The sequence below is a fragment of the Engystomops pustulosus genome, chromosome 8 (genome assembly GCF_040894005.1).
Source record: "Engystomops pustulosus chromosome 8, aEngPut4.maternal, whole genome shotgun sequence".
NCBI classification, from domain to species: domain Eukaryota; kingdom Metazoa; phylum Chordata; class Amphibia; order Anura; family Leptodactylidae; genus Engystomops; species Engystomops pustulosus.
Genome location: NC_092418.1, coordinates 116,258,125 through 116,273,902, shown reverse-complemented (window position 1 = coordinate 116,273,902; position 15,778 = coordinate 116,258,125). Strand labels below are relative to the sequence as shown.

Below are 15,778 nucleotides of genomic sequence, written 5' to 3'. Positions count from 1 at the left end.
TAATATAGGATGTAACTCAGGATCAGTACTGGATAAGTAATGTCATGTATGTACACAGTGACTGCACCAGCAGCAGAATAGTGAGTGCAGCTCTGGGGTATAATACAGGATGTAACTCAGGATCAGTACAGAATAAGTAATGTCATGTATGTACACAGTGACTGCACCAGCAGCAGAATAGTGAGTGCAGCTCTGGGGTATAATACAGGATGTAACTCAGGATCAGTACAGGATAAGTAATGTCATGTATGTACACAGTGACTGCACCAGCAGCAGAATAGTGAGTGCAGCTCTAGGGTATAATATAGGATGTAACTCAGGATCAGTACAGGATAAGTAATGTCATGTATGTACACAGTGACTGCACCAGCAGCAGAATAGTGAGTGCAGCTCTGGGGTATAATACAGGATGTAACTCAGGATCAGTACAGGATAAGTAATGTCATGTATGTACACAGTGACTGCACCAGCAGCAGAATAGTGAGTGCAGCTCTGGGGTATAATACAGGATGTAACTCAGGATCAGTACAGGATAAGTAATGTCATGTATGTACACAGTGACTGCACCAGCAGCAGAATAGTGAGTGCAGCTCTAGGGTATAATATAGGATGTAACTCAGGATCAGTACAGGATAAGTAATGTCATGTATGTACACAGTGACTGCACCAGCAGCAGAATAGTGAGTGCAGCTCTGGGGTATAATACAGGATGTAACTCAGGATCAGTACAGGATAAGTAATGTCATGTATGTACACAGTGACTGCACCAGCAGCAGAATAGTGAGTGCAGCTCTGGAGTATAATACAGGATGTAACTCAGGATCAGTACAGGATAAGTAATGTCATGTATGTACACAGTGACTGCACCAGCAGCAGTATAGTGAGTGCAGCCCTGGGGTATAATACAGGATGTAACTCAGGATCAGTACAGGATAAGTAATGTCATGTATGTACACAGTGACTGCACCAGCAGCAGAATAGTGAGCGCAGCTCTGGGGTATAATATAGGATGTAACTCAGGATCAGTACAGGATAAGTAATGTCATGTATGTACACAGTGACTGCACCAGCAGCAGAATAGTGAGTGCAGCTCTGGGGTATAATACAGGATGTAACTCAGGATCAGTACAGAATAAGTAATGTCATGTATGTACACAGTGACTGCACCAGCAGCAGAATAGTGAGTGCAGCTCTGGGGTATAATACAGGATGTAACTCAGGATCAGTACAGGATAAGTAATGTCATGTATGTACACAGTGACTGCACCAGCAGCAGAATAGTGAGTGCAGCTCTAGGGTATAATATAGGATGTAACTCAGGATCAGTACAGGATAAGTAATGTCATGTATGTACACAGTGACTGCACCAGCAGCAGAATAGTGAGTGCAGCTCTGGGGTATAATACAGGATGTAACTCAGGATCAGTACAGGATAAGTAATGTCATGTATGTACACAGTGACTGCACCAGCAGCAGAATAGTGAGTGCAGCTCTGGGGTATAATACAGGATGTAACTCAGGATCAGTACAGGATAAGTAATGTCATGTATGTACACAGTGACTGCACCAGCAGCAGAATAGTGAGTGCAGCTCTGGGGTATAATACAGGATGTAACTCAGGATCAGTACAGGATAAGTAATGTCATGTATGTACACAGTGACTGCACCAGCAGCAGAATAGTGAGTGCAGCTCTGGGGTATTTTACAGGATGTAACTCAGGATCAGTACAGGATAAGTAATGTCATGTATGTACACAGTGACTGCACCAGCAGCAGAATAGTGAGTGCAGCTCTAGGGTATAATATAGGATGTAACTCAGGATCAGTACAGGATAAGTAATGTCATGTATGTACACAGTGACTGCACCAGCAGCAGAATAGTGAGTGTAGCTCTGGGGTATAATACAGGATGTAACTCGGGATCAGTACAGGATAAGTAATGTCATGTATGTACACAGTGACTGCACCAGCAGCAGAATAGTGAGTGCAGCTCTGGGGTATAATACAGGATGTAACTCAGGATCAGTACAGGATAAGTAATGTCATGTATGTACACAGTGACTGCACCAGCAGCAGAATAGTGAGTGCAGCTCTGGGGTATTTTACAGGATGTAACTCAGGATCAGTACAGGATAAGTAATGTCATGTATGTACACAGTGACTGCACCAGCAGCAGAATAGTGAGTGCAGCTCTAGGGTATAATATAGGATGTAACTCAGGATCAGTACAGGATAAGTAATGTCATGTATGTACACAGTGACTGCACCAGCAGCAGAATAGTGAGTGTAGCTCTGGGGTATAATACAGGATGTAACTCGGGATCAGTACAGGATAAGTAATGTCATGTATGTACACAGTGACTGCACCAGCAGCAGAATAGTGAGTGCAGCTCTGGGGTATAATACAGGATGTAACTCAGGATCAGTACAGGATAAGTAATGTCATGTATGTACACAGTGACTGCACCAGCAGCAGAATAGTGAGTGCAGCTCTGGGGTATAATACATGATGTAACTCAGGATCAGTACAGGATAAGTAATGTCATGTATGTACACAGTGACTGCACCAGCAGCAGAATAGTGAGTGCAGCTCTGGGGTATAATACAGGATGTAACTCAGGATCAGTACAGGATAAGTAATGTCATGTATGTACACAGTGACTGCACCAGCAGCAGAATAGTGAGTGCAGCTCTGGAGTATAATACAGGATGTAACTCAGGATCAGTACAGGATAAGTAATGTCATGTATGTACACAGTGACTGCACCAGCAGCAGTATAGTGAGTGCAGCTCTGGGGTATAATACAGGATGTAACTCAGGATCAGTACAGGATAAGTAATGTCATGTATGTACACAGTGACTGCACCAGCAGCAGAATAGTGAGCGCAGCTCTGGGGTATAATATAGGATGTAACTCAGGATCAGTACAGGATAAGTAATGTCATGTATGTACACAGTGACTGCACCAGCAGCAGAATAGTGAGTGCAGCTCTGGGGTATAATACAGGATGTAACTCAGGATCAGTACAGAATAAGTAATGTCATGTATGTACACAGTGACTGCACCAGCAGCAGAATAGTGAGTGCAGCTCTGGGGTATAATACAGGATGTAACTCAGGATCAGTACAGGATAAGTAATGTCATGTATGTACACAGTGACTGCACCAGCAGCAGAATAGTGAGTGCAGCTCTAGGGTATAATATAGGATGTAACTCAGGATCAGTACAGGATAAGTAATGTCATGTATATACACAGTGACTGCACCAGCAGCAGAATAGTGAGTGCAGCTCTGGAGTATAATACAGGATGTAACTCAGGATCAGTACAGGATAAGTAATGTCATGTATGTACACAGTGACTGCACCAGCAGCAGAATAGTGAGTGCAGCTCTGGAGTATAATACAGGATGTAACTCAGGATCAGTACAGGATAAGTAATGTCATGTATGTACACAGTGACTGCACCAGCAGCAGAATAGTGAGTGCAGCTCTGGAGTATAATACAGGATGTAACTCAGGATCAGTACAGGATAAGTAATGTCATGTATGTACACAGTGACTGCACCAGCAGCAGAATAGTGAGTGCAGCTCTGGAGTATAATACAGGATGTAACTCAGGATCAGTACAGGATAAGTAATGTCATGTATATACACATTGGGGGTTATTAATCAATGTTTTTTTGTGGATTCTTTTAATGTAAAATAGTTGCATCACGGGTTGTGCAATTTTTTGTTGAATGGGGCAAACTCTTCCCACCTGAACATAAAAGTTGTAACCTACAGATTTATCAGACTGTCGGCTAGGGAATGACCTTTTATTGTTACTGTTTAACAAACAAGTGGCAACAAGTCAGCAGTGCAGGAGAACATTGCTGATAGACTTATTAGAGGGCCAACACACTGTCACAAGGAGCCGGCCTAGTGATACACGAGCCGCACTGACTACTAATCTGAAGTATAGCTCCAGCAGAATAGTTCTAGAGTACAGAATTGGGTCGTAGCTGTACAAGCTAGAAGTGAAGTCATTCTTTACTCTTCTTTCTGCTCCCGAGATTCCGTTCTTCCCCTTTGTTCCTGCACAGGAGCTGAATAAACGCCTGAAAGCCCCCATCTCCTCGTTCCTGGGTCATCTGTCCCAGCTCATCCGTCCCTTGTTGGATTCTAAAGAGAAGACAGCGAACACATTGTCCTGCACCCGCACCCGGGGGACCCTGATGCTGCATGTGAAGAGTCGGCTCTCTGGGCTCCCATTTTACTGGAACTTTCACTGTGAAGAGTCCAGCGTCGGCACGGTGAGAGATGGCGCCCAGAATAGTCCTATCAATTATTTATCTTATATCTTCTCATATTTTATGCTCTTGTTACATCCAAAGCTGCATTCAGAATTCTACCTCTTACTGCAGGAGTACAGATTGTGCTTTGCTGCATTGCATTGTGGGAGATGTTGTGTTTACACGTCTCATTACCCGTAAAGCTAATTTCTTTCAAAATACAGAAACATTCTCCGGCATTGGAAGGGCAGCGCCCACAAATTCCATTTGGTTATGAGCAGAATTTTGCCACTCTGTTAGCTGAAATGAAAATTTGGAAGAAACCAGACTTTTTTATACTTTGAAGCTGATGAGCTTGTCATTTGCTATGTGACCACTAGGTGGCGCCATCCCCATAGATTAGTAATACAGTGATGTGACGATGTCACTGCCGCCTGCCAGGGGGGTTTTATAGTGATGTTGGGTCCAGCTGGTGGGTTATGCTGGGACTTGTAGTCCCACTGTTTGGAAAGAACCACAGGTTGTAGGTGTTCAGATAAAGTGCGATTCTGCTGATGAATATTTTATGCAGCAACAAATATACTCATTAGGGAACTCATGCAATTGCCTAGGGCCCCAGAGCTTAGAGGGGCCCCATGCTGGCGTCCTCATGCCCAGAATACAGCTATAATCTACGGCAGTAATAGATTCCTCGCTCTGCCTTGTGCATTAGTTGGCTTCAGAGATACTAGATCGTCAGACCACACAGTAGATACACCTTGTACCGTGGCTCCTCTGTTTGATTGGCAGGTGTGCCGCCACTTCCTGCAGCCCCTCATCTCCATGACCAAGGCCTTGGACTCTCAGTGTCAGGAGCTCTGCCTCTTACTCAGGAGGAAGGATGAAGAAATTCAGGATTATCTGGAGGGCGGAGCAGTGCTATCACGAGGTAAAGACATTAACATTTAAAGGGGATGTCCAGAGAAGGACATCTCTACAACTGTGAGGATGGGAGAATGGTCAGTGTAACCCCTTATATGCCATGGGCTGACACCTCCAGCATTACTGTGTGGAAGGGAATGGATGGATCATCATGGGATCTGGAGGCCTCATAAATATTATAATGATGGGGCAGCAATTAAAAAACATTTCCCACGTCCGGCAAATAATTAATATTGTTTGTAAAATATAATTTTAATGTATAAATTCCTCCCATTTTTTAGATCTCTGCTGTCATTGTTTACTTCCTGGGAATACATTTCAGTCCCTGGTCACGTGATGTCACACAGGTGCACAGCTCTATATATCCCTGGTCATGTGATGTCACACAGGTGCACGGCTCGTTATATCCCTGGTCATGTGATGTCACACAGGTGCACGGCTCGTTATATCCCTGGTCATGTTATGTCACACAGGAGCACGGCTCGTTATATCCCTGGTCATGTGATGTCACACAGGTGCACGGCTCGTTATATCCCTGGTCATGTGATGTTTCACAGATGCACAGCTCGTTATATCCCTGGTCATGTGATGTTACACAGGTGCACAGCTCGTTATATCCCTGGTCATGTGATGTCACACAGGTGCACAGCTCGTTATATCCCTGGTCATGTGATGTTACACAGATGCACAGCTCGTTATATCCCTGGTCATGTGATGTTACACAGGTGCACAGCTCGTTATATCCCTGGTCATGTGATGTCACACAGGTGCACAGCTCGTTATATCCCTGGTCACGTGATGTTTCACAGATGCACAGCTCGTTATATCCCTGGTCATGTGATGTTACACAGGTGCACGGCTCATTATATCCCTGGCCATGTGATGTCCCACAGATGCATGGCTCGTTATATCCCTGGTCATGTGATGTCACACAGGTGCACGGCTCGTTATATCCCTGGTCATGTGATGTCACACAGGTGCACGGCTCGTTATATCCCTGGTCATGTTATGTCTCACAGGAGCACAGCTCATTATATCCCTGTTCATGTGATGTCACACAGGTGCACGGCTCATTATATCCCTGGCCATGTGATGTCCCACAGATGCACGGCTCGTTATATGCCTGGTCATGTGATGTCACACAGGTGCACGGCTCGTTATATCCCTGGCCATGTGATGTCACACAGGTGCACGGCTCGTTATATCCCTGGTCATGTGATGTCCCACAGATGCACGGCTCGTTATATCCCTGGTCATGTGATGTCACACAGGTGCGCGGCTCGTTATATCCCTGGTCATGTGATGTCACACGGGTGCACGGCTCGTTATATCCCTGGTCATGTGATGTCACACAGGAGCACGGCTCATTATATCCCTGGTCATGTGATGTCACACAGGTGCGCGGCTCGTTATATCCCTGGTCATGTGATGTCACACAGGTGCACAGATCATTATATTCCTTGTCATGTGATGTCACACAGGAGCACGGCTCATTATATCCCTGGTCATGTGATGTCACACAGATGCACGGCTCATTATATCCCTGGTCATGTGATGTCACACAGGTGCACGGCTCGTTATATCCCTGGTCATGTTATGTCACACAGGAGCACAGCTCATTATATCCCTGTTCATGTGATGTCACACAGGTGCACGGCTCATTATATCCCTGGCCATGTGATGTCCCACAGATGCACGGCTCGTTATATCCCTGGTCATGGGATGTCACACAGATGCACGGCTCATTATATCCCTGGTCATGTGATGTCACACAGGTGCACAGCTCATTATATCCCTGGTCATGGGATGTCACACAGATGCACGGCTCATTATATCCCTGGTCATGGGATGTCACACAGGTGCACAGATCATTATATTCCTGGTCATGTGATGTCACACAGATGCACGGCTCGTTAGTACCATAGGGAGTAATCAGATCTGTGTGAAATATAACAATGCACCTGTGTGACATCACATGACCAGGGTCCAGTTTTTATCTACAGGAAGTAAGCAATTAAGTTTCCTGTTGAATGACAGCAAGCAGAGATTGAGAAAACTGAGGAATTGATACAGAAATTATATGGGCAGATTGCATAATTTTTTTATTACACAAACAACATTTAGTTTTTTGTTTTTTTTTTGCTTAAAGTGGACAACCCCTTTAAGTAGTAAACTTACAAAAGGATACGTTTTAGGTGAACTGTTAATTCCTTTAAAAATGAGTAGAATGTTTCTTAGATTTGTGGATGATGTTTCTGCAGAGCGCTTGAAAACGGAGACTTTTGATGAGAATTCCTTCTCCAAGTCCTTCATGAGGAAGGTAAGTGTTGAGTTCTAAATTTAAAGGGGTGTTCCAGTTGTGTGTAAATTAAGGGGGGCTTCCACCCTTTTTAATTTGACCATCTATGCTGATTGTTGGGTAGGGGAAGGGGTTTGTGTGACGCACTACAACCTGCACTACCGTAACAGTGGAGGGAAGTGAAAGCAGAAGGCTCTGTGCTCTGTGTAGTGGCCAGGCAGAGGTACTGCAGCCCATTGTAGTAAATGAGAGCTGAGCCGCCGCTGCGTTAGGTGTGGGAACCCCATCAGACTGATAAAGATGGGCAATCAGTATCCAAAGGAGCCATTTAAAGGGCTTTTCCAAATATGTGAATTTGATGACCTATCGGCAGGAGAAGTCATCAAGTTTTTGGGGTTCTATAGAGAAGATGCACCTCTGTTCTCTTATGATATGCCAACACTGGAGGAATCTGCTTGGACGATTGGACCAATAATTTGATATTATCCCAAATCTGAATAACCTCCTCAGGTTCAGTGACTGTCTAGGTTCATTTTCATTATCTCTGCTTGCTGTCAATGACTAGGTACCTTCTACTTTTACATCTAGATGCAGAAAAAACTGCCCTAATCGCATATTTTTGCACAGCTGAGGGTTTGTTACAATTGTATCTTATCAGCTGTAATAGGTCTATATTGAATGTAGATATTTGGGGCGGCAGCAGTTGGCATGAGCCCGGCGTTTCCTGGTATGACTTCAGCACACGCCTTATACAAGGTGTGTGTATATAAACACCAGGGACTGCTGGGACTTGCCTCCTGCCCGCACCTTCCCATAGTCTGGGGTGTCATTAGACGGAGGTCCTATTTGTTTTAACCACGTGCCAGGAGATCAATACCGCACCGAGGATCATGAGAAGATGGAGAAGCGATAACCAGTCTGGATAAAGAAGACATTGTAAGGAGTTTATGGGAAGTATGAGCGCTGTCAATAGAGGGCGCTCCAAACCGGTGTGACTGCTCACAATTACAGAGCATTCCAGTATTGGGGTGCCTAAAGTGGGGGAAGAGTCAGTGCAAACTTCCCTGGTGGTCTAGAGTAGTGGAGAGGTAACCGCTAGATTCCCTGGTGGCCTAGAGTAGTGGAGAGGTAACCGTTAGATTCCCTAATGGTCTAGAGTAGTGGAGAGGTAACCGTTAGATTCCCTGGTGGCCTAGAGTAGTGGAGAGGTAACCGTTAGATTCCCTGGTGGCCTAGAGTAGTGGAGAGGTAACCGTTAGATTCCCTGGTGGTCTAGAGTAGTGGAGAGGTAACCGTTAGATTCCCTGGTGGCCTAGAGTAGTGGAGAGGTAACCGTTAGATTCCCTAATGGTCTAGAGTAGTGGAGAGGTAACCGTTAGATTCCCTAATGGTCTAGAGTAGTGGAGAGGTAACCGCTAGATTCCCTAATGGTCTAGAGTAGTGGAGAGGTAACCGCTAGATTCCCTGGTGGCCTAGAGTAGTGGAGAGGTAACCGCTAGATTCCCTAATGGTCTAGAGTAGTGGAGAGGTAACCGCTAGATTCCCTGGTGGCCTAGAGTAGTGGAGAGGTAACCGCTAGATTCCCTGGTGGTCTAGAGTAGTGGAGAGGTAACCGCTAGATTCCCTGGTGGTCTAGAGTAGTGGAGAGGTAACCGTTAGATTCCCTAATGGTCTAGAGTAGTGGAGAGGTAACCGCTAGATTCCCTGGTGGTCTAGAGTAGTGGAGAGGTAACCGTTAGATTCCCTGGTGGTCTAGAGTAGTGGAGAGGTAACCGCTAGATTCCCTGGTGGCCTAGAGTAGTGGAGAGGTAACCGTTAGATTCCCTAATGGTCTAGAGTAGTGGAGAGGTAACTGTTAGATTCCCTGGTGGTCTAGAGTAGTGGAGAGGTAACCCCTAGATTCCCTGGTGGTCTAGAGTAGTGGAGAGGTAACCGCTAGATTCCCTGGTGGTCTAGAGTAGTGGAGAGGTAACCGCTAGATTCCCTAATGGTCTAGAGTAGTGGAGAGGTAACCGTTAGATTCCCTAATGGTCTAGAGTAGTGGAGAGGTAACCGCTAGATTCCCTAATGGTCTAGAGTAGTGGAGAGGTAACCGCTAGATTCCCTGGTGGTCTAGAGTAGTGGAGAGGTAACCGTTAGATTCCCTGGTGGTCTAGAGTAGTGGAGAGGTAACCGCTAGATTCCCTGGTGGTCTAGAGTAGTGGAGAGGTAACCGTTAGATTCCCTAATGGTCTAGAGTAGTGGAGAGGTAACCGCTAGATTCCCTAATGGTCTAGAGTAGTGGAGAGGTAACCGCTAGATTCCCTGGTGGCCTAGAGTAGTGGAGAGGTAACCGCTAGATTCCCTAATGGTCTAGAGTAGTGGAGAGGTAACCGCTAGATTCCCTGGTGGTCTAGAGTAGTGGAGAGGTAACCGCTAGATTCCCTGGTGGTCTAGAGTAGTGGAGAGGTAACTGTTAGATTCCCTGGTGGTCTAGAGTAGTGGAGAGGTAACCCCTAGATTCCCTGGTGGTCTAGAGTAGTGGAGAGGTAACTGTTAGATTCCCTGGTGGTCTAGAGTAGTGGAGAGGTAACCGCTAGATTCCCTGGTGGTCTAGAGTAGTGGAGAGGTAACCGCTAGATTCCCTAATGGTCTAGAGTAGTGGAGAGGTAACCGCTAGATTCCCTAATGGTCTAGAGTAGTGGAGAGGTAACCGCTAGATTCCCTGGTGGCCTAGAGTAGTGGAGAGGTAACCGCTAGATTCCCTAATGGTCTAGAGTAGTGGAGAGGTAACCGCTAGATTCCCTGGTGGTCTAGAGTAGTGGAGAGGTAACCGCTAGATTCCCTGGTGGTCTAGAGTAGTGGAGAGGTAACTGTTAGATTCCCTGGTGGTCTAGAGTAGTGGAGAGGTAACCGCTAGATTCCCTGGTGGTCTAGAGTAGTGGAGAGGTAACCGCTAGATTCCCTGGTGGCCTAGAGTAGTGGAGAGGTAACCGCTAGATTCCCTGGTGGCCTAGAGTAGTGGAGAGGTAACCGCTAGATTCCCTGGTGGTCTAGAGTAGTGGAGAGGTAACCACTAGATTCCCTGGTGGCCTAGAGTAGTGGAGAGGTAACCGTTAGATTCCCTGGTGGTCTAGAGTAGTGGAGAGGTAACCGCTAGATTCCCTGGTGGTCTAGAGTAGTGGAGAGGTAACCGCTAGATTCCCTGGTGGCCTAGAGTAGTGGAGAGGTAACCGCTAGATTCCCTGGTGGCCTAGAGTAGTGGAGAGGTAACCGCTAGATTCCCTGGTGGCCTAGAGTAGTGGAGAGGTAACCGCTAGATTCCCTGGTGGTCTAGAGTAGTGGAGAGGTAACCGCTAGATTCCCTGGTGGCCTAGAGTAGTGGAGAGGTAACCGCTAGATTCCCTGGTGGCCTAGAGTAGTGGAGAGGTAACCGCTAGATTGCCTGGTGGTCTAGAGTATTGGAGAGGTAACCGCTAGATTCCCTGGTGGTCTAGAGTAGTGGAGAGGTAACCGCTAGATTCCCTGGTGGCCTAGAGTAGTGGAGAGGTAACCGCTAGATTCCCTGGTGGTCTAGAGTAGTGGAGAGGTAACCACTAGATTCCCTGGTGGCCTAGAGTAGTGGAGAGGTAACCGTTAGATTCCCTGGTGGTCTAGAGTAGTGGAGAGGTAACCGCTAGATTCCCTGGTGGTCTAGAGTAGTGGAGAGGTAACCGTTAGATTCCCTGGTGGTCTAGAGTAGTGGAGAGGTAACCGCTAGATTCCCTGGTGGTCTAGAGTAGTGGAGAGGTAACCGCTAGATTCCCTGGTGGTCTAGAGTAGTGGAGAGGTAACCGCTAGATTCCCTGGTGGTCTAGAGTAGTGGAGAGGTAACCGCTAGATTCCCTGGTGGTCTAGAGTAGTGGAGAGGTAACCGTTAGATTCCCTGGTGGTCTAGAGTAGTGGAGAGGTAACTGCTAGATTCCCTGGTGGTCTAGAGTAGTGGAGAGGTAACCGCTAGATTCCCTGGTGGTTTAGAGTAGTGGAGAGGTAACCGCTAGATTCCCTGGTGGTCTAGAGTAGTGGAGAGGTAACCGCTAGATTCCCTGGTGGTCTAGAGTAGTGGAGAGGTAACCGTTAGATTCCCTGGTGGTCTAGAGTAGTGGAGAGGTAACCGTTAGATTCCCTGGTGGTCTAGAGTAGTGGAGAGGTAACCGCTAGATTCCCTGGTGGTCTAGAGTAGTGGAGAGGTAACCGCTAGATTCCCTGGTGGTCTAGAGTAGTGGAGAGGTAACCGTTAGATTCCCTGGTGGTCTAGAGTAGTGGAGAGGTAACCATTAGATTCCCTGGTGGTCTAGGGCAGGTAAGGTCTTACTTCGCCATCTTGGTAGAGTAGTGTTCATGCTGATTGTCTAGAACAGTGGTGGCGAACCTATGGCACGGGTGCCAGAGGTGGTACTCAGAGACCTCTCTAAGGGCACACGCTCCATCACCTGAGCGCAGAGTTTGCCAGACAGGACTCGAGTCCCAGGCAGCTCAGGACCCTCAGAGGAAGCTACAATGATAATCCGAAACTTCTTCTCCTTCTTTCTACTGTATTGGGGTCCTCAGGTGCTCTGCCATAAGTTACTGCCTAAATTATTGCATTGGCACTTTGCTAAAAATATTTGGGTTTGGGCTAAGAATGAATGATAACTACCCAGGTGTAGGGGATCCATGTTCTCTTCCCTTGTGGCCTAGAGTAGTAGAGGCATCAATGCCAGATTCTTTAGTGGGCTAGAGGAGTTAATGGTAGCATCCCTGGCAGTCTATAGGAGTGCAGGAGTTAATGGTAGCATCCCTGGCAGTCTAGAGGAGTGGATGAGTTAATGGTAGCATCCCTGGCAGTCTAGAGGAGTGGAGGAGTTAATGGTAGCATCCCTGGCAGTCTAGAGGAGTGGAGGAGTTAATGGTAGCATCCCTGGCAGTCTAGAGGAGTGCTGGAGTTAATGGTAGCATCCCTGGCAGTCTAGAGGAGTGCAGGAGTTAATGGTAGCATCCCTGGCAGTCTAGAGGAGTGGAGGAGTTAATGGTAGCATCCCTGGCAGTCTAGAGGAGCCCTGGTGTTCTAAAGTTGTGGAAGAGGTTAGTGCTAACATCTCTGGTGGTCTAGAGGAGTGGAAGATTTTACGCTAATATCCCTGGTGGTCTAGAGGAGTTAGTGCTAACATCCCTGGTGATCCAGAGGTGTGAATGAGTTAATGATAGCATCCCTGGTGGTCTAGAGGAGTGATGGAGTTAACGATAAGAACCCTAATGCTCTAGAAGGGTGGAGGAGTTAATGATAGCATCCCTGGCAGTCTATAGGAGTGCAGGAGTTAATGGTAGCATCCCTGGCAGTCTAGAGGAGTGGATGAGTTAATGGTAGCATCCCTGGCAGTCTAGAGGAGTGGAGGAGTTAATGGTAGCATCCCTGGCAGTCTACAGGAGTGGAGGAGTTAATGGTAGCATCCCTGGCAGTCTATAGGAGTGCAGGAGTTAATGGTAGCATCCCTGGCAGTCTAGAGGAGTGGATGAGTTAATGGTAGCATCCCTGGCAGTCTAGAGGAGTGGAGGAGTTAATGGTAGCATCCCTGGCAGTCTAGAGGAGTGGAGGAGTTAATGGTAGCATCCCTGGCAGTCTAGAGGAGTGCAGGAGTTAATGGTAGCATCTCTGGCAGTCTAGAGGAGTGGAGGAGATAATGGTAGCATCCCTGGCAGTCTAGAGGAGTGGAGGAGTTAATGGTAGCATCCCTGGCAGTCTAGAGGAGTGCAGGAGTTAATGGTAGCATCCCTGGCAGTCTAGAGGAGTGGAGGAGTTAATGGTAGCATCCCTGGCAGTCTAGAGGACTGCAGGAATTAATGGTAGCATCCCTGGCAGTCTAGAGGAGTGCAGGAGTTAATGGTAGCATCCCTGGCAGTCTAGAGGAGTGCAGGAGTTAATGGTAGCATCCCTGGCAGTCTAGAGGAGTGCAGGAGTTAATGGTAGCATCCCTGGCAGTCTAGAGGAGTGGAGGAGTTAATGGTAGCATCCCTGGCAGTCTAGAGGAGTGGAGGAGTTAATGGTAGCTTCCCTGGCAGTCTAGAGGAGTGGAGGAGTTAATGGTAGCATCCCTGGCAGTCTAGAGGAGTGGAGGAGTTAATGGTAGCATCCCTGGCAGTCTAGAGGAGTGGATGAGTTAATGGTAGCATCCCTGGCAGTCTAGAGGAGTGGAGGAGTTAATGGTAGCATCCCTGGCAGTCTAGAGGAGTGGAGGAGTTAATGGTAGCATCCCTGGCAGTCTAGAGGAGTGCAGGAGTTAATGGTAGCATCCCTGGCAGTCTAGAGGAGTGGAGGAGTTAATGGTAGCATTCCTGGCAGTCTAGAGGAGTGCAGGAGTTAATGGTAGCATCCCTGGCAGTCTAGAGGAGTGCAGGAATTAATGGTAGCATCCCTGGCAGTCTAGAGGAGTGGAGGAGTTAATGGTAGCATCCCTGGCAGTCTAGAGGAGTGGAGGAATTAATGGTATCATCCCTGGCAGTCTAGAGGAATGGAGGAGTTAATGGTAGCATCCCTGGCAGTCTAGAGGAGTGGAGTAATTAATGGTAGCATCCCTGGCAGTCTAGAGGACTGCAGGAATTAATGGTAGCATCCCTGGCAGTCTAGAGGACTGCAGGAATTAATGGTAGCATCCCTGGCAGTCTAGAGGACTGCAGGAATTAATGGTAGCATCCCTGGCAGTCTAGAGGAGTGCAGGAGTTAATGGTAGCATCCCTGGCAGTCTAGAGGAGTGCAGGAGTTAATGGTAGCATCCCTGGCAGTCTAGAGGAGTGGAGTAATTAATGGTAGCATCCCTGGCAGTCTAGAGGAGTGGAGGAGTTAATGGTAGCATCCCTGGCAGTCTAGAGGAGTGGAGTAATTAATGGTAGCATCCCTGGCAGTCTAGAGGAGTGGAGGAGTTAATGGTAGCATCCCTGGCAGTCTAGAGGAGTGGAGTAATTAATGGTAGCATCCCTGGCAGTCTAGAGGAGTGGAGGAGTTAATGGTAGCATCCCTGGCAGTCTAGAGGAGTGGAGGAGTTAATGGTAGCATCCCTGGCAGTCTAGAGGAGTGGAGGAGTTAATGGTAGCATCCCTGGCAGTCTAGAGGAGTGCAGGAGTTAATGGTAGCATCCCTGGCAGTCTAGAGGAGTGGAGGAGTTAATGGTAGCATCCCTGGCAGTCTAGAGGAGTGGAGGAGTTAATGGTAGCATCCCTGGCAGTCTAGAGGAGTGGAAGAGTTAATGGTAGCATCCCTGGCAGTCTAGAGGAGTGGAGGAGTTAATGGTAGTATCCCTGGCAGTCTAGAGGAGTGGAGGAGTTAATGGTAGCATCCCTGGCAGTCTAGAGGAGTGGAGGAGTTAATGGTAGCATCCCTGGCAGTCTAGAGGAGTGGAGGAGTTAATGGTAGCATCCCTGGCAGTCTAGAGGAGTGCAGGAGTTAATGGTAGCATCCCTGGCAGTCTAGAGGAGTGGAGGAGTTAATGGTAGCATCCCTGGCAGTCTAGAGGAGTGGAGGAGTTAATGGTAGCATCCCTGGCAGTCTAGAGGAGTGCAGGAGTTAATGGTAGCATCCCTGGCAGTCTAGAGGAGTGGAGGAGTTAATGGTAGCATCCCTGGCAGTCTAGATGAGCCCTGGTGTTCTAAAGTTGTGGAAGAGGTTAGTGATAACATCTCTGGTGGTCTAGAGGAGTGGAAGATTTTACGCTAATATCCCTGGTGGTCTAGAGGAGTTAGTGCTAAGATCCCTGGTGATCCAGAGGTGTGAATGAGTTAATGATAGCATCCCTGGTGGTCTAGAGGAGTGATGGAGTTAACGATAAGAACCCTAATGCTCTAGAAGAGTGGAGGAGTTAATGATAGCATCCCTGGTGGTCTAGGACTGCCTGGTTCTCTGGAAGTCTTGAGTAGTGGAAGAGTAGTTTCTAGTAACTCTGGTTTCAGTGATGGCCTAGAGTCATATTGGAGCGGATGGCTGGTTTTCTAGAGCTGTAGGGATGTGGGGAAGGTTCCCTGGTGCACAAGAGATGTGAAAGGAATAAATGTTGGCTTCCCTGATGGCCTAAGGCAGCGGTGCCAGCATAGGCTCTGAGAATTTAAAGGGGTTGTACAATAAAGCAAGTTAGGTCCTATCCACATGATGAGGCTGACTTGCGGATTGGTGGGGGTCTCAGTGATGTCAGGGGGTCTCCTGTGGATAGGGCCTAACTTGCTTTGTGAAAAGCCCCTTTAATTTTGACTTCCCTGGTGGTCTAGAGGACAGGATTAGGATTAGATGTTACCCATGGGGT

General features: G+C 47.4%; 1 protein-coding gene across 3 annotated transcripts in view; it reads left to right on the top strand.

Moving 5' to 3' along the window:
• NHEJ1 (non-homologous end joining factor 1) overlaps window positions 1-15,778 on the top strand; it is a 104,954-nt gene that overhangs the window by 8,184 nt on the left and 80,992 nt on the right. For all 3 annotated transcript variants that reach the window (XM_072122340.1, XM_072122339.1, XM_072122338.1), the window contains exons 3-5: window positions 4,085-4,294; window positions 5,063-5,201; window positions 7,456-7,514. In XM_072122340.1, the coding sequence (XP_071978441.1) occupies window positions 4,085-4,294; window positions 5,063-5,201; window positions 7,456-7,514 (408 nt within the window). The remainder of the gene's footprint in view (window positions 1-4,084; window positions 4,295-5,062; window positions 5,202-7,455; window positions 7,515-15,778) is intronic.